General features: G+C 44.0%; 1 protein-coding gene across 1 annotated transcript; it reads right to left on the reverse strand.

Annotated features, from left to right (window-relative positions):
* Positions 1 to 6,608: 6,608 nt before the first annotated feature.
* On the reverse strand, positions 6,609 to 20,223 carry LOC139174915 (beta-microseminoprotein E1-like). Its single transcript, XM_070765617.1, has 4 exons — positions 20,161 to 20,223; positions 11,585 to 11,675; positions 8,993 to 9,116; positions 6,609 to 6,723 (listed from the first exon to the last, which is right to left on the reverse strand). Exons 1-4 carry the CDS (start codon positions 20,221 to 20,223, stop codon positions 6,609 to 6,611), a joined length of 393 nt encoding a protein of 130 aa, XP_070621718.1.
* Positions 20,224 to 20,586: the final 363 nt, after the last annotated feature.

Raw genomic sequence — 20,586 nt, forward strand, 5'->3', positions numbered from 1 at the left:
GCACCCAAAAATATACACTGCTCCAAAAAATAAAGGGAACACTCCAAGAACCCACCCTAGATCTGAATGAATGAAATATTCTCCTTGAATACTTTGTTCTGTACAAAGTTGAATGTGCACAACAGCAGGTGAGATGGATGGTCAATCAGTGTTGCTTCCCAAATGGACAGTTGGATTTCACAGAAGTTTGATTCACTTGCAATTATATTGTGTTGTTCAAGTGTTCCCTTTAATTTTTTGAGCAGTATACATTATCTGCTACATAAACTGTATGTGTATAGCTCTTCTAAAATTATACACATTTAACCTCATTTACTGCAATAGGAAAACATACCTAGATCCAAGAAGGGGGAAAAAGAAAAAAAAAACATTTTTTTTCTACCGGTTCTGCGCACCTGACCAAAATTTTTCTACCTGTACCGCGTACCTACCATACCCATAGGAGCCCATCAGTGTATGGGATAAATTTTTCACCTCCATTTTAGTACTGTGAAAATAATTTCGTGACAAATTCGACTCCTTTTATTAGGTGTAAAAACTTTCCCCTTTTGAAGAACGTCGGTAAACTGCGACCACGTGTCCCTGTTCCTGTAAAAAATCACCAAATTGCTGACCATAATTTCTCTTTGAGCAATTGCCAATTACCATTAATCAGTTCATCAACTCATGTGAAACTTTCAGTTGTTGTCATCCTCTTTGATCTCGGTTGAGCAAGTCAGCCTTTCCCGGTTCTCGATCTTGTACGTTTTCGGGCCCAGCAATGCACAGTACTCATCTCAACACGGCTATGTAGACAGCCTGTCCTCTGGGGTGAATTTCAAGTGGGAGGGATTCATTCAGCAGTCAAAAATTCAATCAAGACATTGTTTAAAACACAAACCCAGTCAAAAGAACAAGTGCTAGCTCAGAGTTTCTGCAGCGGATCAGCATTGCCATCTAGTGGCAAGTTATAAGATTGGCGGCCATTACTTTTTTTAAAAAAAAATATTTTTTATTGAAATATATACAGTGGTCCCTCAGCTTATGAACCTAATTTGTTCTGTGACCAGGTTTTTAAGTAGAAAAGTTTGTAAGAAGAAGCATTTTTTCCCATAGGAATCAATGTAAAAGCAAATGTGTGCGATTGGGGAAACCACAGCGAGGGTGGAGGCCATGTTTTCTCCCAGGAGATTCCTAGAGAGGCCCCACGGAGGCTTCTCCTCGCCTTTTCCAGCCCTGTTTCCTCCCAGGAGATTCCTAGAGGCCCCACGGAGGCTTCTCCCTGCCTTTTCGGGTTTCGGAGGCTTTGTAAGTGGAAAATGGTTCTTGAGAAGAGGCAAAAAAATCTTGAACACCTGGTTCTTATCTAGAAAAGTTCGTAAGTAGAGGCGTTCTTAGGTACCACTCTATATTAAAAAGAACAATACACAAAAAAATATACATAAATAGAACATACAAACAATGATTAACACAAATGCATTTACAAAACAAACAAACAAACAAACAAAAAGAAACATTATAGAAAAAGGATATTTAAATTAATATAGCTGTAATAAAGTTCTTTTCTTTTAGAGATAGTGTGTTTAATGGGTGCCCATTAGTTTTCATTCAACGTTCATGTTTATTTTGTCTCCACAACATCCTGCCCATCTTCCCTGAGAATAAATTTAGACCTGTGTGTAGCTTCATATGACCACCAGACATGCATTCCAGCAAAGGATGTGTCACCCAGATTCTCCAAGGAGGAGGGCAATGTAGATGTTGTATCAAAACAGGCTACTCAATGGACGTTTATCCTATTACAGAGGCAGCAAAGACTGATAGCTGATTATTAAGAGACTAGCCCCTATGAAGCTAAGGAGTAAGAAGTTCTCCCTGACCCTTGATCATCTTACACTTGCCATGTCACTGTCTTTGGGGGGAATTTGACTTCCCAGATTCTGCACCACCGGAGCCTTGGTAGTGCAGTGGTTAGAGTACAGTACTACAGTACTTCTGTTTGATCACCGGCTGCCGGCAGTTTGGCAGATCGAATCTCAGTAGGATCAAAGTTGACTCAGCCTTCCGTCCTTCCAAAGTGGGTCAAATAAGGAACCAGATTGTTGGGGGCAATATACTTACTCTCTGTAAACCGCCTAGAGAGGGCTGCAAAGCATTGTGAAGCGGTATATAAGTCTAAATGCTAATGCTATTGCTATAAGCCTAGAGTTGTAAGTCCCAAAAGTACAACTGGACTTTTCTGCTTTTCCCCCTTGAAAATATCTACGGAGGTTCTCAGTTATCCAGGTCAAGGTTGTCTCAAACGTTGTTGTTTTTTCTAAAGGCATCTGGATGGTTTTTTCCGTTAGGATGTTTCACTTCTCATCCAAGCAGCTTCACCAGGTCTGAACCCAAGAGCTCCGTAGTGCCATTGTACAGTAAAATCAGTAAAATCCATAAACTGGATTCATCAGTACATTAGATTCCTACCCTATCATATCGTAGTAAGAGATGGGGTGGCACAGTGGTTAGAGTGCAGCACTGCAGGCTGCTTCAGCTAACTGCTAGCTGTAGTTCAGCAGTTCAAATCTCACCACCGGCTCCAGGTGGACTCAGACTTCTGTCCTTCCAAGCTGGGTCAAATGAGGACCCCGATTGTTGGGGGAAAGAGGCTGATTCTGTAAACCATTCCTTCCTTCCTTCCTTCCTTCCTTCCTTCCACCCTCCCTCCCTTCCTTCTCTCTTATTCTCTTTCTCCTTCACCTACCTGATGCCACAGTGGTTAGAACACAGTATTGCAGGCTAACTCTGCCCACTGCCAGGAGTTCGATTCCCTCCAGCTCAATGTTGATTCAGCCTCCTATCCTTCCCAGGTGGGTCAAATGAGGACCCCAATTGTTGGGGGAAAGAGGCTGATTCTGTAAACCATTCCCTCCCTCCCTCCCTCCTTCCTTCCTTCCTTCCTTCCTTCCTTCCTTCCTTCCTTCCTTCCTTCCTTCCTTCTCTTCTTCCCTTTCTCCTTCTCCTTCCTGGCACCACAGTGGTTAGAATGCGGGGAAACTCTGCCCACTGCCAGGAGTTCAAATCTCACCACCGGCTCAAGGTTGACTCAGCCTTCCATCCTTCCGAGGGGGGTCAAATGAGGACCCAGATTGTTGGGGACAAGAGGCTGATTCTGCAAACAGCTGGAGAGGGATGTAAAAGCACTTTGAAGCAGTCTATAAGTCTAAGCACTATTGCTATTGCTATAGACATAGGAATAGGAATACATAGATATAAGCAAACTCTCAAGTTTGAAACGCACCGATTAGCCTTTTCATCTCCCTGGTTGAGCCAATTGTGTGGACTCTCCTTTGCGTTGCTCATCTAACAAGATTTACCGGCCACCCCCCAGCCATCCAGAGACCTCGAAGGTGACCTGGCCAAGCGAAATACAGGAAGCAGAGCCCGGAACAGAAGTCCTGGCATTTAAAGAGTGCGCCTGTGATTCAAATGTTTTCTATGCAGCCTTTGCGAAGCCCAAAACAATCGGTTGTCTTTTGTGTAAAGGTCACACTCCCTCCCACGGGGATGCCATTCGGGCCCTTCACCCCACCGCAGATTTGTCGATTCAGCCCTTTTGGCACAATGCTCCGAGCACAATGTGTCACAGCAACGTGAATTTGGTAGGAGAGGACGCATCCAGCCTCCGTGAAGTCAAGCCCACGTGACAACTTGCTCAACGATTCTTAGGTTGCTTAATTAAGTAGCAGGTGACCACTTTGGGACTAAGCTTCATTTTATTCAAGGGATGTTAATAGTTTGAGGAGACCAATGAAGTTCAACATGTGCAAGTTGGCCCATTGCTACCTCAGCCCAGTTGCTCATGTGCAAAGCTTCTTCTTCTTCTTCTTCTTCTTCTTCTTCTTCTTCTTCTTCTTCTTCTTCTTCTTCTTCTTCTTCTTCTTCCTCTTCTTCTTCTTCTTCTTCTTCTTCTTCTTCTTCCTCTTCTTCTTCTTCTTCAAAACATAGAAGACTGACAGCAGAAAAAGACCTCCTGGTCCATCTAGCCTGTCCTTATACTATTTCCTGTATTTTATCTTACAATGGATATACAGTATGTTTATCCCAGGCATGTTTAAATTCAGTTACTGTGGATTCACCAACCATGTCTGCTGGAAGTTTGTTCCAAGCATCTACTACTCTTTCAGTGAAATAATATTTCCTCACGTTGCTTTTGATCTTTCCCCCAACTAACTTCAGATTGTGTCCCCTTGTTCTTGTGTTCACTTTCCTATTAAAAACACTTCCCTCCTGGACCTTATTTAACCCTCTAACATATTTAAATGTTTCGATCATGTCCCCCCTTTTCCTTCTGTCCTCCAGACTATACAGATGGAGTTCATGAAGTCTTTCCTGATACGTTTTATGCTTAAGACCTTCCACCATTCTTGTAGCCCGTCTTTGGACCCGTTCAATTTTTTCAATATCTTTTTGTAGGTGAGGTCTCCAGAACTGGACACAGTGCTCCAAATGTGGTCTCATCTCTTCTTCTTCTTCTTCTTCTTCTTCTTCTTCTTCTTCTTCTTCTTCTTCTTCTTCTTCTTCTTCTTCTTCTTCTTCTTCTTCTTCTCCTCCTCCTCCTCCTCCTCCTCCTCCTTTCTTCCTCTTCATTTCTTCTTCTTCCTCCTTCCTCTTCTACTACTATTTCTTCATTCTGGAAATACATATGGATTTGTTGCAGTAGTGGGTTCTAAAACCCTTTACTACCGGTTTGCACTCTTGTGCATGCAAGGCTTCTATGCATGAGTAGAACCATCCTGGGTGAGTGGGCGGGGTTTCCCACCGCTGGCACTACCGGTTCTTAGAACCGGCCCAAACCAGGAGCAACCCAGTTGCTACAGCCTAAGAGTGGAACTCTTGCCTCACAATCAGAAGGTTGTGAGTTTAATCCTAGGTAGAGGCAGATGTATGGTCTCCTGCTTGGGCAAGGGGGTTGGACTAGATGACCTGCAGAGTCCCTTCCAACTCTGTTGAGCCCACTGCTGATCTGTTGACTTAAAACCACCTCTGCAGCTTTGCTCTTTTTAATTCCCAGAATTCCTTGAAGGTGATGCTATTGCTTAAGAATGCTGGGTATTTCAAACCCAAAGCTTGCGGGAGACACCAGAAGTCTGAGCTATTAATTCCAAACTCTCATTGAGCTAAGGCTAGATTTTCCTTTCCCCTGCAGGTTCTCCACTTACCACAAGATGGCAGTATTTCCATATACAATTCCCCATTTCTCAGAAGTAGTTTTACAACATACTGCAATTAAAGCTTCAGAAAAAACAACAATCCAAGTCCGAGCTACAAACAGAAATATATCTGAAGAAAGTTTGTTGAATCTTGCGCTGAGAGTTCAGAGAGGGGTCAAGCATGAGCATTCATCATAATAATAATAATAATAATAATAATAATAATAATAATAATAATAATAATAATTTCTTAGATTTGTATGCCGCCCCTCTCCGAAGAGTCGGGGTGGCTCACAACAACGATAAAAACAATATTATGCTTGCACAAATCTAATATTTAAAAAACCCTAAAAACCCTATCGTAATTAAAAGACAAACAGCACATACATACCAAACATAAATTATAATAAGCCTGGGGGAAGGTGTCTCAAATCCCCCATGTCTGGCGGTATAGGTGGGTCTTAAGTAGTTTACGGAAGACAAGGAGGGTGGGGGCAGTTCTAATCTCCGGGGGGAGTTGATTCCAGAGGGCCAGGGCCGCCACAGAGAAGGCTCTTCCCCTGGGGCCCACCAGACGACATTGTTTAGTCGACGGGACCTGGAGAAGGCCAACTCTGTGGGACCTTATCGGCCGCTGGGATTCATGCGGTAGCAGGCGGTTCCGGAGGTATTCTGGTCCGATGCCATGTAGGGCTTTAAAGGTCATGACCAACACTTTGAATTGTGACCGGAAACTGATCGGCAGCCAATGCAGGCCACGGAGTGTTGTACATAAGTGGGCGAATCTTGGAAGCCCCATGATGGCTCTCGCGGCCGCGTTCTGCACGATCTGGAGTTCATGCATAAGGATCACAATTTGATTTGATTTGATTTGACTTATTTGATTTATATGCCACCCAATCCCATAGAGCAACTACTATCTGGGCTCCCAAAATGCAAATAACCCTTGGATGGTAGACAAGAAATTCTTTCGAATGGAGGATTTCCTTCCCCTGTGTCCTCCTTTCTACCTCCCCTCCCCTCCCCTCCCCTCCCCCTCCTTGTCTCCATCCCCCTCTATACAAGCCACTTTGGGAATACACACATACACATCCACACATACACATACACCGAATGACACTGGTGAGGTTTTAAGTCGAGGACTTAACAGTTCATTCGAATGATGATGACCGTTCAAGCCCGTCCCACCTGATCCCATGGCCGGCAAACCACTCGTACCCAGTCACATGACCCTCAAGCCACACCCACAAAATAAGCCACACCCACGTTGCATTACGACACACCACTTCTCCCCCGTTAAAAGTTACAGACACCAGAGTTCTAGCAGAAGATATAATTCCTCTTTATTATGTGTGATATGCCTTTAGGCCAACATTTTAAAATGTCCCCATGTGAAGGGACTTTGTAATTGATGTACAGTATTTATTTATTCATTTACCCCGCTTTGCATGGGATGGTGGGATCGTCTTTCTTGTAAAGCTTGTAGGTGCAGGATGCTAGATCTAGCTTAATCTCACATATTGAGTAGTAGGCGATGGGATAGGTAAACCTAAGAATCAACACAACACCATTTTAGGCTGGAAAAGGTGAACGAAGAAGAATTGTTACATGGTTTTGATATGGCAACCGCATGTCGCATCTTCGAAACTACGAGCAGAATGTGTGGAAAATAAACGGAAAGGCTGCAACCATCAGAATTCAATTTAATGTAATTTATTCGACTTCTATGCCACCCAATTCCATTTTTAGAAACATAGAAACATAGAAGACTGACGGCAGAAAAAGACCTCCTGGTCCATCTAGTCTGCCCTTATACTATTTCCTGTATTTTATCTTACAATGGGTCTATGTTTATCCCAGGCATGTTTCAATTCAGTTACTGTGGATTTATCTACCACGTCTGCTAGAAGTTTGTTCCAAGGATCTACTACTCTTTCAGTAAAATATTATTTTCTCACGTTGCTTCTGATCTTTCCCCCAACTAACTTCAGATTGTAGCCCCTTGTTCTTGTGTTCACTTTCCTATTAAAAACACTTCCCTCCTGGACCTTATTAAACCCTCTAACATATTTAAATGCTTCAATCATGTCCCCCCTTTCCCTTCTGTCCTCCAGACTAGACAGATTGAGTTCATGAAGTCTTTCCTGATACGTTTTATGCTTAAGACCTTCAACTATTCTTGTAGCCCGTCTTTGGACCGGTTCAATTTTGTCAATATCTTTTTGTAGGTGAGGAGCTTATTTTCCTGATCTAAAGAAAAGTTGGCTACCAGATTATTTTTGGCCTTTTTAAAGACATTTTTAACCCACAATTTACAGAAAATAACACTGGGGGGAGGGGCGTGGGTGAAGAAAACAATAGGGATGGCTTATGAACGCTTGAATCAAAGATAATTAAGTGCTGACCACCCTACAGAACAGTGGTTCTCAACCTTTCTAATGCCGCGACCCCTTAATACAGTTCCTCATGTTGTGGTGACCCCCAACCATAAGTCCAGTGTGAATTTTCCCAACAGAGATTGAAGCTGATTGGCAGGAAGGTCAGAGGGACACCCCCACTGTAAACACCTGATGGGTCGGATTGTAAAAATATATTCCAAGGCTCCAGAATAGACAATTTAGTTCCTAACACTGTGGGAAATTTGTCTTTTCCCATGGTCTTAGGCGACCCCTGTGAAACGGCCATTCGACCCCCAGGTTGAGAACCACTGCTCCAGAGGTATTATTATAATTTTTTGATTTTTAAAAATAAGGCAACTGAATATGCCTAGTTCCTTAGCAGGAACGGAACAGGAAAAGGCATCAGGGACTGAGCGAATTTTGGAACATAACACACCAGACATTGTGATCGTGGAGAAAAAGAAAGTATGGATCATCGACATCGCAATCCCAGGAGACAGCAGAATTGAGGAGAAGCAGCTAGAGAAATGAGTGAAATACGAAGATCTAAAAATCGAGCTGCAACGACTCTGGCATAAGCCAATGAAAGTGGTCCCAGTGGTACTTGGCACGCTGGGCGCAGGGCCAAAGGATCTCAGCAGACATTTGAAAACCATCGGAATTGACCAAATCTCCACCTGTCAATTGCAAAAGGCGGCTTCACTGGGATCGACAAACATAATTCGCCGCTACATCACGCAGTCTTAGGTGCTTGGGAAGCGCCCGACTGGGGATGAAATACAAAATCCAGCATAGTGATCTCGTTTGCTGTGCTGATGATGATAACAACAACAACAACAATAATAGTAGTAGTAGAAGTAGTAATCGAGAAGTAAAGTGATAGACCCCATAATTTTAGAAATAGTAGCCTTCTTAACTAAATACAGTGGTACCTCTACGTAAGAACACATCTACTTATGCCTTTTGTCAATTCTGAACTTTTCTTTTGCCTCTTCTCAAGAACCATTTTCGAGCCTCCAAAACTGTAACCATAAAAAGCAGGGAGAAGCCTCTGTGGGGCCTCTCTAGGAATCTCCTGGGAGGAAACAGGGCCGGAAAAGATGGGGAGAAGCCTCTGTGGGGCCTCTCTAGGAATCTCCTGGGAGGAAACAGGGCCTCCACCCTCCCTGTGATTTCCCCAATCGCACACATTATTTGCTTTCACATTGATTCCTGTGGGAAAAATTGCTTCTTCTTACAAACTTTTCTACTTAAGAACCTGGTCACGGAACGAATTAAGTTCGTAAGTAGAGGTACCACTGTGTTAGAAAGCCCATTGTCAAGGAATATCCCAGCAGTCTTGATACACCTTCATTTACACTAAGCACACTCCTTATAAAGAGGCAAGGAAGCCACCAGCCTTTCCAATTTTCCACCTACTTGGAGCAGCACGCTACGTAACTGTGAGCACAGGCACATCGCAGGCAATTCTTTGTTTCCCATGTTGATCCCACTGGATGGACACTTCCGTCAAGGTGATCGGTGCATTCCTTTTTGTATTTCCCTGCGGGAAAGGGGCAAATCTTGGTCAGTAGGTCAGTTCAGAAATGGAGGATGGGGCTTTAAGGAGGCAAAAGGCCCAAGGAACAGAGACCAGGGATGAAATGGAACGCCCGAGGTCTACTGTCCTGTCAAAGGGGTGATAAGAAGAAATAATGATAAAGATAATGATAATGATAATTTATTTATTTATTATTTATTTATTAATCAGATTTGTATGCCGCCCCTCTCCGCAGACTCGGGGCGGCTCACAGCAATCGCCATACAATGTAAACAAATCCAATATTTAAATTAATTTTAAAACACCACAAGTTAAAACCAATCATACACACTAGCATACCATACATAAATTTTATAAGCCTAGGGGGGAAGGAACATGTCAATTCCCCCATGCCTGACGACAGAGGTGGGTTTTAAGGAGCTTACGAAAGGCTAGGAGGGTGGGGGCAACTCTGATATCTGGGGGGAGTTGATTCCAAAGGGTCGGGGCCGCCACAGAGAAGGCTCTTCCCCTGGGTCCCGCCAAACGACATTGTTTAGTTGACGGGACCCGGAGAAGGCCAACTCTGTGGGACCTAACTGGTCGCTGGGATTCGTGCGGCAGAAGGCGGTCCCGGAGATATTCTGGTCCGGTGCCATGAAGGGCTTTATAGGTCATAACCAACACTTTGAATTGTGACCGGAAACTGATCGGCAACCAATGCAGACTGCGGAGTGTTGGTGTGACATGGGCATATTTAGGAAAGCCCATGATTGCTCTCGCAGCTACATTCTGCACGATCTGAAGTTTCCGAACACTTTTCAAAGGTAGCCCCATGTAGAGAGCATTACAGTAGTCGAGCCTCGAGGTGATGAGGGCATGAGTGACTGTGAGCAATGACTCCCGGTCCAAATAGGGTCGCAACTGGTGCACCAGGCGAACCTGGGCAAACGCCCCCCTCGCAACAGCTGAAAGATGTTTCTCTAATGTGAGCTGTGGATCGAGGAGGACGCCCAAGTTGTGGACCCTCTCTGAGGGGGTTAGTGACTCCCCCCCCAGGGTGATGGACGGACAGATGGAATTGTCCTTGGGAGGCAAAACCCACAGCCACTCCGTCTTATAATGATAATGATAATGGTAATGATAATAATTTATTAGATTTGTATGCCGCCCCTCTCCAAAGTCTCGAAGCCAAGAAACATCTAAGATACGGTCACTGCCTTGTTGGCTGCTTTGTTTATATCCTTTCTTTTACCCTTTCGTACAGTCAGGCGGTAGGGAAAGCGAGTAGAATGCTTGGCTGCATAGCTAGAGGTTTCACAAGCAGGAAGAGGGAGAGTGTGATCCTGCTGTAAAGAGCGCTGGTGAGACCCCATTGGGAATAACACTGCGCCCAGTTCTGGAGACCTCACCTACAAAAAGATATCGATAAAAATTGAACAAGTCCAAAGATGGGCTACAAGAATGGTGGAAGGTCTTAAGCATAAAACGTATCAGGAAAGACTTAATGAACTCAATCTGTAGAGTCTGGAGGTCAGAAGGAAAAGGGGGGACATGATCGAAACATTTAAATATGTTAAAGGGTTAAATAAGGTCCAGGAGGGAAGTGTTTTTAATAGGAAAGTGAACACAAGAACAAGGGGGCACAATCTGGGGTTAGCTGGGGGAAAGATCAGAAGCAATGTGAGAAAATTTGATTGGACTGAAAGAGTAGTAGATGCTTGGAACAAACTTCCAGCAGACGTAGTTGGCAAATCCACCGTAACTGAATTGAAACATGCCTGAGATGAACATAGATCCATCCTAAGATAAAACGCAGGAAATAGTATAAGGGGAAACTAGATGGACCATGAGGTCTTTTTCTGCCGTCCATCTTCTGGAGAGATGGAGGCGGAGGCCCCTGTAATGCCTAGGGTCTTGTCTGGGCCGAATGAAGAGGGGGTGATTAATGATACAATGCTGTGCAAGGGATTATGGGGAGACAGGAGCATCTGCACAGACGCAGGAGGAGACCTCGATCACAGCTGAGAGTCATAGGGAATTCTGCCGCATGCCTGAAAGGGGAGGTTGGTGAGTGTTCTTTGCAGAAGTTATCGTTCGTGGTTTAACAGAGAAGAGAAACAGGTCCAGCGTTTTCTCTAAACCAACATCCATGCTTCCTTGGAGAAGCCCAGCCTTTGGACAATTGTTTTATGAAAGACTGTAGCTCTTGCAAAAAAGAGCGACTCCCCTTGCTTCAGCCCAGTTCGGAGACATTATTTACAGACCACTCTCCCTCTTCCTGCTTGTGATACCTCTAGCTATGCAGCCAAGCATTCTACTCGCTTTCCCTACCACCTGACTGCACGAAAGGGTAAAAGAAAGGATATAAACAAAGCAGCCAACAAGCGGAAGACGCTTCCTGGCTGAGAAGGGAAAAGGCCTTCAAAAAAAAAAAGAAAAGAGAACCAAGGAAGTCCAGTTGTCCCCTGAAGAAAAACAAAAGTACCTACCTTTAATTTTGGGTTTGTTTAAGTCGAAATAACAGTACCCATAACACCAGTGGAAGATGACACCCAACAAAGTCAGACTGAGGAGCAGGTTCTGAAAAGATGGGAAAATGAATCAACGTTGGCAAGAATCCTTCAAATAATCAAATAAGACAAATAATCCTTTGTCTTATTTACAATAATTTTATCCTGCCTCTGTATAAGTCCACTGGACATATAGAAATTAAGAATAGAACAGAACAGAACAGAACAGAATAGAATAGAACAGAACAGAACAGAATAGAATTCTTTATTGGCCAAGTGTGATTTGAAACACAAGGAACTTGTCTTGGTGCAGCGTACATAAAAGAAAATATACATTTGTCAAGAATCATGAGCTGCAACACTTAATGATTGTCATAGGGGTCAAATAAGCAATGAAGAAACAATCAATATTAATAAAAACCTTAGGATACAAGCAACAAGTTAGAGTCAAACAGTCCTGGGTGGGAGGAGATGGGTGATTCCGAGTCTACAAAAAGGGGCGGCATACAAATCTAATATATTATTATTATTATTATTATTATTATTATTATTATTATTATTATTATTATTATTATTGGCCATTTATGCAGGGTGGGGGGATGGCTTTGTGCCTGGGGGGGGAATGGGTGTTTAGCTCCTCCCTGGACATCATGAGGACCTGGATCCAATTCAGGACATCAGATGTCTTCCGATAGAAATCAAAAATCCAGTTTCTGACTTCTGTCCATCATCATTATCATTATCATTATCATTATCATCATCATCATCATTATCATTATTTTATTTATTTTATTATTATTTATTATTTAGATTTGTATGCCGCCCCTCTCCGCAGACTCGGGGCGGCTCACAGCAGGATACAACAATTCATGACAAATCTAAATATAATTTAAAATATTTTAAAAAACCCATTTACTAAGCAAACATACACACAAACATACCATGCATAAATTGTACATGCCCGGGGGAGGTGTTTCAGTTCCCCCATGCCTGACGACAAAGGTGGGTTTTAAGGAGTTTACGAAAGGCAGGGAGAGTAGGGGCAGTTCTAATCTCTGGGAGGAGTTGGTTCCAGAGGGTCGGGGCCGCCACAGAGAAGGCTCTTCCCCTGGGGCCCGCCAACCGACATTGTTTAGTTGACAGGACCCGGAGAAGGCCCACTCTGTGGGACCTAATCGGTCGCTGGGATTCGTGCGGCAGAAGGCGGTCTCGGAGATATTCTGGTCCAGTGTCATGAAGGGCTTTAAAGGTCACAACCAACACTTTGAATTGTGACCGGAAACTGATTGGCAGCCAATGCAGACTGCGGAGTGTTGGTGAAACATGGGCATACCTAGGGAAGCCCATGACTGCTCTCGCAGCTGCATTCTGCACGATCTGAAGTTTCCGAACACTTTTCAAAGGTAGCCCCATGTAGAGAGCGTTACAGTAGTCGAGCCTCGAGGTGATGAGGGCATGAGTGACTGTGAGCAGTGAGTCCCGGTCCAGATAGGGCCGCAACTGGTGCACCAGGCGAACCTGGGCAAACCTGGGCAATCATTATCATTATCATTATCATTATCATAATGATGAGAAAAAACTAGTAGAAATAGAAGTGCAGACTCAGGGGTGGGCTGCTGTCTGGATGGGGGGGGGGGAATGCCATGGGGTATTGAAAATGGAGCTCCACCCCAGAGCCCCCAATTTGCACTGAAAGATGTTGAAAGAAAATTCAGGGCGTCCTGCATAAGCCAGGCCCACAGTGTAGTAGTAAAAATTTTGGTAGCCCTTCACTGAGCAGATTTAGTAAAAAGTTTGACAGTGTTGAGGGAATTATTTGTTTAGCAGAGTGATGGCGTTCAGGGAAAAAACTGTTGTTGTGTCTAGTTGTCTTGGTGTGCAGGGCTCTATAACGATGCTTTGAGGGTAAGAGTTGAAACAGTTTATGTCCAGGATGCGAGGGGTCCGTAAATATTTTCACTGACCTCTTGCGCAGTCTACCAGTCCTCAATGGGAGGCAGGTTGGCAGCCATTGTTTTTTCTGCAGTTCTGATTCTCCTCCGAAGTCTGTGTCGGTCTTGTTGGGTTGCAGAACCGAACCAGACAGTTATAGAGGTGCAGAAGAATACTGCAAAATCCTCCAATCCACCTCAGTGCAGAGGAAGGACACTGCAAAATCCCCACCCTACCGACCTCCTTTCCAGTTCCATTCTCTTGTGCAGGGCAACAAAAGAAGTCAGAACCAGCTAGAGGTGGTAGTTTCCAGGTCTCAGAACTACTCAAAATTTCCACTACTGGTTCACGAGGACCGGGCAGAACTGGCTGAGTACCACCTTTATTTATTTATTTATCTATTTATCTATTTATCTATTTATCTATCTATCTATCTATCTATCTATCTATCTATCTATCTATCTATCTATCTATCTATCTATCTATCTATCTATCTATCTACCTACCTACCTACCTACCTACTTATTTATTTATTTACTTATTTACTTATTCATTCATTCATTCATTCATTCATCTATCTATCTATCTATCTATCTATCTATCTATCTATCTATCTCTTTCTTTATTTCTTTATTTATTTGTCCAATACACAAATACATAGGAAGAAAGATAGACATGTGATAATATAAAAGAGGGTGAAAGTGAACTTAGAGGAGAGGATATATGAAAGGAAGAGAATATATAGGATAGGTGAAAGAGTGGAAAGACAATTGGACAGGGGACGAAAGGCACACCAGTGCACTTATGTACGCCCCTTACTGGCCTTTTATTGACCCACAGAGAGGAAGGGGTCAAGCTATTTTCCAAAGCACCTGAAGGCCAGACAAGGAACAATGGATGGAAACTGAACGAGGAGAGATTTAACCTGGGAATAAGGAGGAATTTCCTGACAGTGAGAACCATCAATCCATGGAACAAAAGTTGCCTTCAAAAGTTTTGGAAGCTTCATCCCTGGAGGTTTTCAAGCACAGGCTGGACTGCCATCTGTCAGAAATGGAGTAGGGTCTTCTGGTTGGGCAGGGGGCAGTTGAACTAGATGAGCTACAAGGTCCCTTCTAACTCGGAAGTTTTGGACTGGCTTTGATATCAGGAGATACCATCAGATGAAGCATAAAACAGGTCAGGATCCAAACGAGCTAAACGCATTAATAGTTTATGTCCGTAACTTCTGCAGTTGCGTAGCCATCAGCTGAAACAAGAGAGAAAAGAATTCTCCTTACCATAGCCACCTTTCTGGACTGCAGCACTGAGCCGATAGTAACTGCGTGTTCTTATTTCCTCTGTGAGTACACGGAGAACAGATGCACCAAAGATAAATGCCTTGCGTATCCAATCACATTTGACCAATGTTCTGCTGGCGTGTCCCAACCGCCCGTAATTACACGGTAATTAGTCCAGGAAGACACACACCACACGATAAAAGGAAAACCCAAAGGTTTTTATAAACAGAAAAACGGAAACAGCTCCCTTTTTAAATGTCAAAGGGATTTTCTGGTACACACAAGGCACAGGTTAAATGCAGTCCAATTGCTCACCCAATAACTGGGAAATTGAGTCCTATTCTAAGGTCCAGAGAGTCCACACACACAATCCCGAACAGCACAAAAACCACGATCTTGATGAATCAGATAAACAGCCATGAGGCTATAACACCAAGCTGCACTTTTATCTGTAGCACTAATTACAGCAGCCCCACCCAACCACAGGTGGCCTCATTTTCTCTTGTAATAATCCTTCAGTTGTTGTCTCCTATGCATCACTCTATGCATGCATGGATATGTCATTAATTCTTGTTCAGAATCCAGGGATGATACAAATGATTAAACTCCTCCTGGGCTGTCTGCCAAACTCCCCTCTTCCCTGTCACTCATGCTTCCTAGGTCAGTGGAGACTTTGTCGGCAGATTCCATCGGGAGCAAAACAGGCCTGTGGCATGTGGATGTTTCCCCCACATCCACCTGCACATTCCTTGGGGCAGGAGCTGGACCAGAGCTAACCACAACAACCAATAAAGAGTTTTAATCTACTAAAAACAAATTATTTTCTAATAATTAACTATGCCTTTAGGGCAGTCACAAGTTGCCTTGACATCTCCAGATTTTCCCCTCTCCTCCGGTTTGTCCCCTTGAGTCCGAACATGCTATATTACGCCCTCCCAATGAGGAAATGCAAGCTTTGGGAGGAAATACTTCTTGATGAGGAACTTATTAATTGGATTTGAATGTTGCCCGTCTCTGAGGAAATACAAGTTATTTATTAGATTTGTATGCCGCCCCTCTCCGTAGACTCGTTGTTCCCTTGCTTCTCAACGTGGTGACATCACCACCGGAAGTCCAAACCTTTCCCAGCTAATTGGCAACCAGTGAAGGTCACGGAGTTCTGGACTGATGTGGTACAGATCAGGGTGTACCTGATCTTTGAACAAACAAGCCATTTTGATATACAGTGATACCTCGTCAACTTAATTGGTTCCAGGACAAGGTTCGTAAGGTGAAAAGTTCTAAGACGAAACAATGTTTCCCATAGGAATCAATGTAAAAGCAAATAATGCGTGCAAATCCTTCAGGAAAATCTCAAGCTTTAGATGGGAGTCGAACAGAGGGCAGGGAGGAGCCGCAAAAGGGGGCAGGTGGTAGAAGCAAGGCTAGGCTAAAGGGTGAGTGGGAAGGAAGAAAGGCAAGGGGGGCACCCCTCCCTTTTCTTTCTTCAAAAGACACCCTTTCAGTGCCTCTGCAAGCACTCCGTTCTCCTAGCTTTGTTAATGCAAACTCTTTCCATCTCCAAGCCGCCCCTCCCTTTTCCTTCTTCAAAAAAAACAAAAAACGAAACCCCTTCATCCCAGCAGCAGCGGCTTGTGTTCGGAAGTTGAAAATAGTTTGGAAGAAGAGGCAAAAAAATCTTTTACACCGGGTTCGTATTTTGAAAAGTTCGTTAGAAGAGGCGTTCGTAAGACGAGGTACCACTGTTTAGTGAAACCTTGTCTTACAAACTTAATTGGTTCCGGGACGAGGTTCTTAAGGTGAAAAGTTTGTAAGACGAAACAATGTTTCCCATAGGAATGAATGGAAAAGCGATTAATGCATGCAAGCCCAAAATTCACTACACACATACACATACACACCCACATACACCGAATGACACTGGTGAGGTTGTAAGTCGAGGACTTAACAGTTCATTCGAACGATGATGACCGTTCAAGCCCCTCCCACCTGTTCCCATGGCCCGCAAACCACTCGTACCCAGTCACATGACTCTCAAGCCACACCCACAAAATAAGCCACACCCACATTGCATTACGACACACCACTTCTCCCCCGTTAAAAGTTACAGACACCAGAGTTCTAGCAGAAGATATAATTCCTCTTTATTATGTGTGATATGCCTTTAGGCCAACGTTTTAAAATGCCCCCATGTGAAGGGACTTTGTAATTGACGTATTTATTTATTCATTTACCCCGCTTTGCATGGGATGGTGGGATCGTCTCTCTCGTAAAACTTGAAGGTGCAGGTTGCTAGATCTAGCTTAACCTCACACGTTGCGTAGTAGCCCATGGGATAGAGATACCTAAGAATCAACACAATACCATTTTAGGCTGGAAAAGTTGAACGAAGAAGAATTGTTACATGGTTTTGATATGGCAACCGCATGTCGCATCTTCGAAACCCCGGGCAGAATGGGTGGAAAATAAACGGAAAGGCTGCAACCATCAGAATTCAATTTAATGTAATTTACTCGACTTCTATGCCACCCAATTCCATTTTATTTTCCTGATCTAAAGAAAAGTTGGCTACCAGATTATTTTTGGCATTTTTAAAGACATTTTTAACCCACAATTTACAGAAAATATCACTGGGGAGAGGGGTGTGGGTGAAGAAAACAATAGGGATGGCTTATGAACACTTGAATCAAAGATAATTAAGTGCTGACCAGTGTTCCCTCTAATTTTTTTTTGCGGTGGGCGGAAAAGTATAGTGTCTGAGCGGCAGTCCCTTTGGGACTGGGCGGCACAGAAATAATAAATAAACAAACAAACAAACAAACAAACAAAAAACCCACCCTGTTTTGCCTCAGAGAATTTCAAAATAAAACACTGTACTGTGTGTCTATAACAGTGAGCTCATAATAGGGCAACTCTATCAATATCAAAATGCCACTTAAATAGTTGAGCTAGTTTCAAACTAGATTTTGATTTTCTTTCTCTCTTCCTTCCTCCCATTCTTTTTCTTTCTCTTTTCCTTCCTCTCTTTTTTCTATCTGTTTCTCTCTCTTCCTCTCTCTCTCCTTCCCTCTCACTCTTTCCCTCTCGGCTTCTGGGCAGGTTTGGAAAACTCTGAGTTGATGATGGTTTTTAAGTGAGCGATTGCTCACTGCTCAGCTTAGAGGGAACTATGGTGCTGACCACCCTACAGAACAGTGGTTTTCAACCTTTCTAATGCCGCGACCCCTTAATACAGTTCCTCATGTTGTGGTGACCCCCAACCATAAGTCCAGCGTGAATTTTCCCAACAGAGTTGAAGCTGATTGGCAGGAAGGTCAGAGGGACACCCCCACTGTAAACACCTGATGGGTCGGATTGTAAAAATATATTCCAAGGCTCCAGAATAGACAATTTAGTTCCTAACACTGTGGGAAATTTGTCTTTTCCCATGGTCTTAGGCGACCCCTGTGAAACGGCCATTCGACCCCCAGGTTGAGAACCACTGCTCCAGAGGTATTATTATAATTTTTTGATTTTTAAAAATAAGGCAACTGAATATGCCTAGTTCCTTAGCAGGAACGGAACAGGAAAAGGCATCAGGGACTGAGCGAATTTTGGAACATAACACACCAGACATTGTGATCGTGGAGAAAAAGAAAGTATGGATTATCGACATCGCAATCCCAGGAGGCAGCAGAATTGAGGAGAAGCAGCTAGAGAAATTGGTGAAATACGAAGATCTAAAAATCGAGCTGCAACGACTCTGGCATAAGCCCGTGAAAGTGGTCCCAGTGGTCCTTGGCACGCTGGGCGCAGTGCCAAAGGATCTCAGTGGACATTTGAAAACCATCGGAATTGACAAAATCTCCATCGGTCAATTGCAAAAGGCCACTTTACTGGGATCGGCACACATAATTTGCTGCTACATCAACAACAACAACAACAACAACAACAATAGTAGTAGAAGTAGTAATCGAGAAGTAAAGTGATAGACCCCATAATTTTAGAATTAGTAGCCTTCTTACCTACAGTGGTACCTCTATGTAAGAACACCTCTACTTATGCCTTTTGTCAATTCTGAACTTTTCTTTTGCCTCTTCTCAATAAAAATTTTTGAGCCGCCAAAACTGTAACCATAAAAAGCAGGGAGAAGTCTTTGTGGGGCCTCTCCAGGAATCTCCTGGGAGGAAACAGGGTCAGAAAAAGCGGAGAGAAGCCTCCGTGGGGCCTCTCTAGGAATCTAAATATCGAGCTGCAACGACTCTGGCATAAGCCAATGAAAGTGGTCCCAGTGGTTCTTGGCACGCTGGGCGCAGGGCCAAAGGATCTCAGGAGACATTTGAAAACCGTCGGAATTGACAAAATCTCCACCTGTCAATTGCAAAAGGCCGCTTTACTGGGATCGGCACACATAATTTGCTGCTACATCACGCAGTCCTAGGTGCTTGGGAAGCGCCCGACTGGGGATGAAATACAAAATCCAGCATAGTGATCTTGTTTGCTGTGTTGTGTTGATGATGATAACAACAACAACAACAACAATAGTAGTAGAAGTAGTAATCGAGAAGTAAAGTGATAGACCCCATAATTTTAGAATTAGTAGCCTTCTTACCTACAGTGGTACCTCTACGTAAGAACACCTCTACTTATGCCTTTTGTCAATTCTGAACTTTTCTTTTGCCTCTTCTCAAGAACCATTTTCGAGCCTCCAAAATTGTAACCATAAAAAGCAGGGAGAAGTCGCTGTGGGGCCTCTCTAGGAATCTCCTGGGAGGAAACAGGGTCAGAAAAAGTGGAGAGAAGCCTCCGTGGGGCCTCTCTAGGAATCTCCTGGGAGGAAAGAGGGCCGGAAAAGGCGGGGAGAAGCCTCTGTGGGGCCTCTCTAGGAATCTCCTGGGAGGAAAGAGGGCCAGAAAAAGCGGGGAGAAGCCTCCGTGGGGCCTCTCTAGGAATCTCCTGGGAGGAAACTGGGCTGGGAAAGGCGGGGAGAAGCCTCCATGGGGCCTCTCTAGGAATCTCCTCGGAGGAAACAGTGCCGGAAAAGGCGGGGAGAAGCCTCTGTGGGGCCTCTCTAGGAATCTCCTGGGAGGAAACAGGGCCTCCACCACCCCCTGTGGTTTCCCCAATCGCACTCATTATTTGCTTTTACATTGATTCCTATGGGGAAAATTGCTTCTTCTTACAAACTTTTGTACTTAAGAACCTGGTCACGGAACGAATTAAGTTCATAAGTAGAGGTCCCACTGTGTTAGAAAGCCCATTGTCAAGGAATATCCCAGCAGTCTTGATACACCTTCATTTACACTAAGCACACTCCTTATAAGGAGGCAAGGAAGCCACCAGCCTTTCCAATTTTCCACCTACGTGGTGCAGCACGCTACCAAGCCGAGACCACATGAACATCGCAGGCAATTCTTTGTTTCCCATGTTGATCCCACTGGATGGACACTTCCGTCAAGGCGATCGGTGCATTCCATTTTGTTTTTCCCTGCGGGAAAGGGGCAAATCTTGGTCAGTAGGTCAGTTCAGAAATGGAGGATGGGGCTTTAAGGAGGCAAAAGGCCCAAGGAACAGAGACCAGGGATGAAATGGAACGCCCGAGGTCTACTGTCCTGTCAAAGGGGTGATAAGAAGAAATAATAATAATAATAATGATGATGATGACGATGATGCTGTGGCACAGATGATCCACTGGAACATGTGCCGGAACTACCATTTCCCAGTGGCAAAGAACTGGTGGGATCATAAGCCCGAAAAAGTGTTCGAAAATGAGCAAGCAAAACTACTGTG

The sequence above is a fragment of the Erythrolamprus reginae genome, chromosome 12 (genome assembly GCF_031021105.1).
Source record: "Erythrolamprus reginae isolate rEryReg1 chromosome 12, rEryReg1.hap1, whole genome shotgun sequence".
NCBI classification, from domain to species: domain Eukaryota; kingdom Metazoa; phylum Chordata; class Lepidosauria; order Squamata; family Dipsadidae; genus Erythrolamprus; species Erythrolamprus reginae.

Bases quoted from the DNA above. Each gene is read 5' to 3' on its own strand.
- LOC139174915 (XM_070765617.1), bottom strand. From the start codon at position 20,223: ATGGGAAACAAAGAATTGCCTGCGATGTTCATGTGGTCTCGGCTTGGT. The intron at 11,676-20,160 runs GTAGGTGGAAAA...CCATCTTTTCAG, and splicing joins TTGGTAGCGTGCTGCACCAC to AACCTGCTCCTCAGTCTGAC. The intron at 6,724-8,992 runs GTAGGTGGAAAA...GTTGATTCTTAG, and splicing joins TACGTAGCGTGCTGCTCCAA to GTTTACCTATCCCATCGCCT.